Below are 9,467 nucleotides of genomic sequence, written 5' to 3' on the forward strand. Positions count from 1 at the left end.
AGCACTGAAGCTATAATAACATAGAGCTCTCTTCAGGGTGGATTTTAGGAAAGGGGAGAGTCAGGCTGAAGGGCACCCCTAACGCAGAGTGATCCTCTGCACCCCATAACGATGGTGGGCTGATAACATAGAATCATAGAATCATAGAGTTGGAAGGGACCTCAGGAGGTATCTAGTCCAACCCCCCTGCTCAAATCAGGACTAACCTCAGCTAAATCATCCCAGCCAAGGTTTTGTCAAGACGCAGCTTAAAAACCTATAAGGATGGTGATTCCACCACCTCCCTAGGTAACCCATTCCAGTGCTTCACCACCCTCCTAGGGAAAAACTTTTCCCTAATGTCCAACCTAGACCTCCCCGCTGCAACTTGAGATTGTTGCTACTTGTTCTGTCATCTGCCACCACTGAGAACAGCCTAGCTCCATCCTCCCTGGAACCCCCTTTCAGGTAGTTAAAGGCTGTTCTCAAATCCCCCCTCATTCTTCTCTTCTGTAGACTGAACAAGCCTAGTTCCCTCAGCCTCTCCTCATAAGTCTTGTGCTCCAGCCCCCTAATCATTTTTGTTTTCCTCCGCTGGACTCTCTCCAAATTGTCCACATCCTTTTTGTAGTGGGGGGGCCCAAAAATGGACACAATATTCCAAATGCGGCCTCACCAATGCCCAATAGAGGGGAAAAGAGGGGAAAACATGGAAAAGAGAAAGGCCCTGGGGAAGAAATATCCCGCCCCTGAACTTAGAAACCATCTGGCAATAAGCTACCCTGTAAACTGGGCTAGTTATCACCACTCGCCCCCACCCATGGGGGACTCACCCGGGGCCAGATCCCCAGTCGGTGTCAAGAATCCATAGCTCTATGGAAGTCAAGGGGCCAGATCCCCAGCTGAGGCCTTTCACAAGACACATTCCTCAGTTTCCCCACTGATAAATGGTGTTATTAACAGTTACTGTCTCTGGCATGGGAAGGGGAGGCAACCCTGGTGATATTTGGGAACTTGGAAGCAGGGTTGATCTAGCTTTGTCGGACCTAGGATATCAGAGACGCAAAGTGGTTGAAGTAACAGACCTGAAGAAGAGCTTTGTGTGGCTCAAAAGCTGGTCTCTCTCCCCACCTGAAATTGGTCCAATAAAAGCTATTCTCTCCCCCACCTTGTCTCTCTAATATTCAGTGAGCACATTCCCGAACCTGTTGGGAAGGTGGCATAGAAACAGTGAAGAAAATGGAGCTCACCTGTAAGCAGAGGACAAGCTTGACGTGATGAGGTCTTATGTCTCAGAGTTTGGCCACCAGGACTCAGGCTCCACTTCTTGTCTCTCGTCATTTGGCAGAAACTGGAATTTCTGAGTGCAGAGACCTGCCCGTCCATGAATGCATGAGCTGCTGCCATGATCTATCTGGGAACATGTTCTCCCTGCTGTGTTTACATAGTGCAGAGTTCACCTCACACTTGTATACGTCTCCACAGAAGGCTGCATCTCCCTTGAGTCCATCTCTGAAGTGGCTGCGGCAGGGGAGTTAGCGCTGTACTTTCTGTGCAGACAGTACAAACAAATGTCCTGATGCTACCAACCTCTTATGCCCAGAGGAATAGCCTTCCTGCTCCCTGCTGCGTGTGATCACTGCTCTGCACGGCTGAAATGTAACACAGCAGGCACGGAGCGCCTGGCACTGCAGAGTTTGTCTCTGCTGGGTAATCTTACTTGTGTCAGTTGTCCCATTGCTTTCAAAGGAAGGATTGCATGCGTAACAATAGCTAAGAAGAGTCAGGCCTGCCAGATTGGGTGTTGAAGCCACACAGTTTAGGTTCCAGGTTAACAAACACTCAGGAAACTGAATGTAAAGCTAATGTAATATGTAGTGTGCAACTGAATGATTTGGATGGAAGGAAATCTCTTTCTCCCTCTCTGTCACACACAAACTTAAACACAAACCCAACATCATTTTTTCTCCCACGGAACTCAAATTTGATTCAACATTACTAATGATTATTCATTTATTTAACAATATTGTCTCCCTTCTTCTGAGTGGAAGTTGAAATCAGGGACTTGCAAATAGGTTTGGCCATGAGAGGAAAATTTAGTGACATGGAATATGTGTAATTTTTGGTGTAACTTGTTTATTTACACTATGCGTACCAGTCCTGGAGCAGAGATAATCACAAACACCAGGCATGGGATGCCCATCTTTCAGGGATCTCAGCCACTATGCCAGGATCAGGGCTATCATGCAAGGACAGTCCCCCACACAATAATTTTATCCCAGGACACTAATGGTGAAAGCTCAGTCATCCCCAGTGAGTAGGAGCTGGACACGGGCCAGCCAGGATCCTTCTCTGAATTGCCCAGCATTGGCCTGATAATAGCTGGAAGCTGTCATGCTCTCTTTGGAGTTCAGCATATATCAATCTGTTATGTGTCTCTGAATCTTACTGGTTTTCTTGATACACATCCAGAACATGTAACAACTTGGTCATCTGGCTGTCCGTTAGTTGCAACACCTGGCTGTAGCTGGTTTTGAATCCTTGAGTTTTCTTCTTGTTCTACCCCTGCCAGCTGTAGTGTTTGCCCTGTTGATCGTTCCTTCTGAGGGACAAACTGCCGATGTCGACAGCTTATGATGAACTCTCCACTGTGACATGAACAAGGTCAGCAGGTTCTCGACTCGACAAAGAAGTCTGATGAAAAAGTGTTCTTAAGGTCTTTCAGTGTTTTTTTAAATCTGATTTGGATACTGTCTTCATGTCTGGCCACTTTGAAAATAAAGTATTTTCCAAAGTTGGCACAGTAGTCCTGAGTTTTCTTCCCATCATGAGTTGTGCGGGACTATATCCAGTAGCCACTATTCGTACTCATCCCTAGCTCAGAAGAGCAAAGCTTTCTGCTGTAGGATTTTCTCTCTCAACCTCCCCATTCACCTGTGGGTAATGTGGGATGCTAGTAATATGATCATGATCATATTTTGTTCAGAACGACTTAAAGTCTGCAGCAGTGAATTGTGATCCATTGTCCATCACTTGTCGTTCTGGGATATTGAAGTGAGTGTACAAAAGTGTACTTTAGTTTCTCGATAACACTGTGGCTTCTAATGTCTTTCGAGTACATTATTTCTATATACCTGGAAAAATAGTCCACTATGACTAGGTAATGATGTCCTCTGAATACACATTAATCTGCAGTTAGTTCATTCCAAGATCTCTTTGATAGAGGTATTTGTATATCGTATGCTTCAGCATGGTCTCGTAAATTGATTTGTACTGGATCTCCTTTCAAAAATCCAATGTAATCAAATCCGCTGTCGAGTTATTCCACGTATCTCACTGGGATCATCAATGCTGCTATGTTGCAATGGAGAAGGTTGTTGGTCTTTGATCATTTGATCACATACACTCTGAAGGCACAGCTTTTGTCTTCGTAAATTGTGTCTGTGGTGAACTTGCCCACACAGTTCAGAAAACCACCAGGACTAGTCAGAGCTGGGTCAGGTGACCTGAGCTCTGTGAGGGGTTGAAGGTGATTGTAAGTCCCTTCTGTGATGACTATGATGCCAGCTCCTGAGTCGGTTTTAAAATCAATGGTCTCGCCATGAATATTCAGTTTCAGTATCCAGGCAGACTTGGCATCATCACAGGTGACAGATCCTAGAAAAGAAGGTTGGTGCCTAAGGACCAAAGAAGGCATGGAAAATCTCAGTCCAAGATCTGAGTTGAAGAATTTATTGATTTTCACTCCTCCAAAGAGGTACCATGGTTCTGGCCAATGCCAGAAGTGGAATGCTGCATTTATGTATCATTGATAAGCTCCAGTGTGTCACTATATTAGACATGAGAGTAGTAAATAAGTGGTCTGATCTGTAACATCGGTGCTTGGATACCAGGGAAATAAGCTTCTGTGATAGCAGTGACTGCTCTAATACGGCAGAGGATGCTCTGCAGGGATGCTAGTGCTTTGTTCAAAAACTGTGATACTCCTTCCTCTGAAGTCCATATTTAGCCTGAAAATGTCAGCTTCCAACCAGGAGAGGAAGAGGAGTTTCTGAACATATATGGAATGAACTCAAGACACTTGATTAACTTTTAACTCTATGTTCTTCCAGTTCAATTGCACAGTTTGTTTCCATGATCCTACACTCAACCCGTGGCAGATACAGATGGGGGAAATCAAACGGCCATCATGGAATTCATCCTCCAGGGATTTGGGGATCTCCCTGACTTGCAAATTCTTCTCTTCATGCTATTTCTTGTGATTTACATCGCAACCATGGTTGGGAACAGCCTCGTCATGGTGCTAATTGTGGCTGATCAGAACCTTCACAGCCCCATGTACTTCTTCCTGGGGAACTTCTCCTGCCAGGAGACTTGCTACACCTCCACCATCCTACCCAGGCTGCTGGCCAGCTTCCTGACTGGGAACAGAACCATCTCAGTCAGTGTCTGTTTCACACAAATGTATTTCTTTGGGGTTCTGGCCACCCCAGATTGCTATCTCCTCACAGCGGTGTCTTATGATCAGTATTTAGCAATATGTAAACACCTGCACTACTCAGCCCTTATGAGTACCAGGTCTTGCCTCTTCTTGGCATCTGGGTCCTGGTTAAGAGGTTGGTTTGCTACTACTATCTTCACATTATTCATATTGCATTTCAAATTCTGTGGCCCGAATGAAATTGACCATTTCTATTGTGATGTCAGCCCAATGATGAAACTCTGCTGTGGGGACAAGTTCCCAATCCTGGTGTTTCCTTTCATGGAATCCTGCATATTTACCCTTCTTCCATTCCTTCTAACCCTGATATCCTATGTGTGTATCATCACCAGCATCCTGAGAATTCCTTCAGTGACTATGAGGCAAAAGGCCTTTTCTACCTGCTCCTCTCGCCTCATCATGGTGACAATTTTCTATGTGACCCTAATGATTGTCTACATTATCTCAACATTCGATACACTCAGAATGCTAAAGAAAGTGTTCTTGCTTTGCTACACGGTCCTGACTCCCTTGGTTAACCCCCTCATCTACAGCCTGAGAAACAGAGAGGCCAAGGAAGCTTTGAGCAAAGCACTCAATCAATATGTGGCTGTGACACTGAGGCAGAAATGTTGAGGCCACTAGCAGGCTAAAGGACTCACATTCAGCCTTTGAAGACATATTAGAAAAATATTGTAATGGTAATAAGGCCATTCCTTGCAGATAATTAGCCAAGCCAGGATGGGAGACCTGATTTTTTTAAATGTAGACTTACATTGTTAAAGGATTCGAAGTAAATATGAATGACATTGGTCTGAGTTAACCTATAATATTGTTCCTGTCGGTCACTATAGTCTATTGATCCAAAGATTGAAAGGGGATATTAACCTTTAGATGTAACTCGTGGTGTAATGATATCATTGTCTTTATTTCTCTTTGAAGTTTGTAGTCAACTACCTTTACATGAATAGTCACTTTATGCTAATCAATGCAGCTGGTTACCTGTGTATGCATGGGAAATGAGCGGTTTTACTGCAAGGACAATGTGCATTACCATTCTCCACCCAATGAAGACCTGTTGTCAGAAGGCTATCAATAAAACTGCCAGGGGTCTTAAAAGGACTCTAGTGCCCTGATCCTGTATCTCAGATCTTAAGCTTTGACAGAGGAAGCTCGAGTCACAAGCTTTAGGTCCCAGGTCTAGTCTGGATTACCCTGCTATTTCTTATGGAAAAAGTTCAGCAGATTCTACACAGGAGCTGCCTAATGAGTTATAACCTATGAACTGATTCTTGAAAGAACTTTTAGCAACTCACTGTTCACCATCTCTACTCTGGAACTGCCCTAAGAACTTTATTCCTGTCTGTATGTATAATGCTCTCTCTCTTTTCTTTTAAGAAATTTTAGAATAGTTAATAAGAATTGGCTGTAAGTGTGTTTTTGGGTAAAATGTGCAATATTCATTGAGCTGGTGGGTAATGTGTCTGGTGCTGTGGGACTGACAGAACTTTAGGTGTGATTAACAGTGATTCAGTAAGCCTCCTCATATTTGACGTGGCTGTCTGGGTGGGAGACCACAGTTGGTTTGGTTTGAGGGAACTGTGTTTTTGACTTTTGGGTAACTGGAAAGGTATATAAAAGCTCTTTTGTTGCTGGCTTGGAGAGTGTAATTATCACAATCACCCCCAGTTTTCAGGATTGCCTGCCCCATTCTTTGCAGTTTGCCCAGTGGCTTTCATAAAAACAGGCATAGAACCCTAGATAAATACCAAGGCTGAGATTTTCAGTGATTTAGACCAACAGCCCCCAGGGACATTAAGTTGAAAATGTCCATTGAATATGTCAGCGCTGATGTGAAAAAAACACGGAAAGGATCTGCATGGGGATACTGAGGCAGAGTGTTTATGGTCCCATGCTGTGTCCATGTCACACAACACATCAGAACATGAGGTTGGTGACAGTTCTATCAACTTCTCATATCCAGCGGTGTAGCACTGATACATGGGAGATAATGGTGTTTTGCCTGTGGTGTTGGCTAAACATTCAGTTTATGTGAGGAGGATGCATCACATCTAATAATGCACAGAGCTGCTCCACTAAATATCAAAGCAAATCCCTGTGCACAGCCCCGTTGATCATTGTTTTTCTGTGTTGGACAATAAAATCTGGTAATCAAATCCTGGCAGCATAATACAAATAAAGCTCAGAAGGTGAGGGTTTATTACTTTTGTTGCTCCCAATCGTTTTCTGAACCCCAATGGACACAACGGAGAATCCAGCCAGGGCTTGCATCAGCATTGTCCTAATGAGTGGAAGGATCTGGAAAGGATGTGGCCATAGGTGTTGGATATAACAAATAGAAACTCCTGCTCTGCCCCTCCTGAAGTCCCTGGGGTCCTTTCCAACTCCAATCTTCTATGATTCTATGACTTCACTTCACCCACCTTCCACCCCTCTTCTGTCCCAGGCCCTGTTATCACTCTACCCCCCTCCCCTGTAGCTCACCCTCTCTCCAGAGGGGTGGGCTGTGCTGCCCATGTGGAGAGCCCCTCTTTGCCCCCAGGTCCGTCCCCCCTTGCACAGATGAGCCACCCCACCCCAACTTTCAAGATGAGAGGAGGGAATTTCCTGGGTTCCCCAACAGCCTGGAGACTATGTCCAGACCAGCCCCTGGCAGTTGCTAGGATGGGGTCAGAGCTGGGCCAGGGGATAGGCTGAAGCACTGGATCGATTGTTTGGCCCCATGGGAAATATGTTTCCATTGCCCGCCAGGCTGCGCTGCTGAACGGAACCGGGCAGAGACAAGTCTGACTCAGTTGGGACAAGGCATTGACTCCGGGAGCAGACAATGGGGCAGAGGCCCCAGAAGCGGGGAGAGGGAACCGACTTCAGGGGAGGGAGCCAAACGGGAACGGGGCCTAGGGCAGAGTGTGGGTGGGGCTTCAGGGGAAGGGGCAAAGTGGGGGGGCCACAATCTGAGCACAGATGCCCCAGTCCAGCCTCCCCAAAGGCAGGAGTCATGTGCCGCCTATGCAAGTGGCCATAACCACATTCCCATCACGGAATGTTTAACTGGGCGCCAGGCGGGGTGGAGAAAAATTTGTCACCAATTCTTTATTTCCATAAAAAGGCCATTTTTGATCAAAATGTCTGGACAATAACTATAGAGGCTCCTGGTGCAGCCTGTCTGGGGATGTAATCTTGGAAAACCTGCCAGTCCTGAAATGCTGCCCGCTGACATCGCCACCATATCTCTCCTGCAAACCAGCTACCTCCATTGCACTCAGATGGGCTGGATGCAAACAACCGGACACCAGCAGTGACCTCTGGACACGTCGCCAGGAACAGCTTTCTGGCTCTGACCTGGGCTAAGCTCAGCTGTGACCAGCTGTGGGAAAGCAACAGCACCAGGCTCACCAGGACCCTGGGTGCAGGGAGGTTGGGCAACCACAAAGAAGCCAACTCAAAGCCCAGCTCAACGGTGATGGTCTTGACCCAGCTGGTTTGGCAGGACACTAGGAGATGCACACGTGAAGAACCAAGCCTGGTCCTGGGGTCAGGACCTGTCAAATGGTCACCAAGAAGGAACTCCACAGGCATAAGCAGTTCAGCTGCTGCCAATTGCACAGAGCCATTCAAAGGCAGGGACCTGCAACATTGAGTGTGGTTAAAACTGCCTTGCTGAAGGTCGTTTTCAGTGCAAGTTGTCTAGACAGCCCCAGGTGCCTTAGACAGCTCTGGCCAAAGAAGTGGCTGCCTCCTTCCAGGAAATTGTCTGAAAATTGACAATTTATTCCTGCCTTTTGTTTCCTATCTTTTAACCAGTTACTGATCCAGGACATGACCTTCCCTCTTTTCCCAAAGCAGCTTACTTTGCTTAAGAGCCTTTTGTGAGGGAACTTGTCAAAGGCTTTCTGAAAGTCCAAGTACACCATATCCACTGATCACCCTTATCCATATGCTTATTGACTCCCTTAAAGAATTCTAGCACATTGGTGAGGCATGATTTCCCTTTACAAAAACCGTGTTGACTCTTCCCCAACAAATCGTGTTCATCTATATATCTGATAACTCTGGTCTTTCCTATAGTTCCAACTAATTTGCCTTGTACTGAAGTTAGGCTTACCGGCCTGTAATTGCCAGCAACACCACTGAAGTCTTTTTTAAAAACTAGTCATTAGCTAGCCTCCAGCCCATTAGCTATCCTCCTGAAGATCCATGTGACCCTGAAACTTTCCAGAGATTTGGGAAGACACTATTTGCACTTTTATAATCTCAGGTCTCTGACCTTCATGCTTCCATGGGCTGGGCTTGTCCAAGAAGCCTAAGGAAGTTAGGAACCAAACTCTCATAGCAATGCCATGGGGGTTCGGTGTTTATTGTGTACATTGCCACCCACCCCAGAAAACCCCAACCTAAATGTGTAAAACATCTTGTTGTCCTTGCATTTTCTTTGAACAAAAATCAGGTAGCATTTTCAAAAACACTTAAGTGAACTTCAGAAGTGACTTAGGAGCCTGAGTCCTGTTGATTTTCAGTGACCTTAGACTTTGTAGCTAAGATATTTTGAAAATGGGATTTAGGCTCTGAAATCACTTAGATACTTTAAAAAAAATGACCTCACCTGAAATGTAACTGAAGCTTATTGTATAGGGACTGGGGACTTGTATGTCATGCTATAGAGGGCAACAGGAGATTTTTCTAGAGAAAATGCATGTTCAACGACCTATGCTGAGATTTTCAAAACTGCCTAAAGGAATTGGATGGGGACTTAGTGTCCAAATCACTTAATCAGCTCAAAAAAGCTCAGCTGTGTAAACCTTATTTGTAGAATTAGTGCATTATTTCTTGACTGCTCACACTGCATTCACCCACTAAAGAGAGATGTGCTTTAGGATTTAAAATTTCTTCTCTCTCCATGACTTTCTCTTTGAGATTAGAAGATTGACACTGCTGACGTTGTCTAGAAATAAACCAAACACTGACTTTTCTTTGCCTGTTGCATTCC

At 45.3% G+C, this 9,467-nt stretch overlaps 1 protein-coding gene across 1 annotated transcript; it reads left to right on the forward strand.

Moving 5' to 3' along the window:
* The first annotated feature begins 4,255 nt into the window (after nt 1–4,255).
* On the forward strand, nt 4,256–5,095 carry LOC137144262 (olfactory receptor 10A2-like). Its single transcript, XM_067534465.1, has one exon. It carries the CDS (start codon nt 4,256–4,258, stop codon nt 5,093–5,095), a length of 840 nt encoding a protein of 279 aa, XP_067390566.1.
* Nucleotides 5,096–9,467: the final 4,372 nt, after the last annotated feature.

The sequence above is a fragment of the Emydura macquarii genome, unplaced genomic scaffold (assembly GCF_026122565.2).
Source record: "Emydura macquarii macquarii isolate MOO-44397 ecotype Brisbane River unplaced genomic scaffold, CSIRO-AGI_Emac_v2 contig_3437, whole genome shotgun sequence".
Classification (NCBI taxonomy): Eukaryota; Metazoa; Chordata; order Testudines; family Chelidae; genus Emydura; species Emydura macquarii.

Excerpts from the sequence above, each read along its gene's own strand:
- LOC137144262 (XM_067534465.1), top strand. The coding sequence starts at position 4,256 with ATGGTTGGGAACAGCCTCGTCATGGTGCTAATTGTGGCTGATCAGAAC.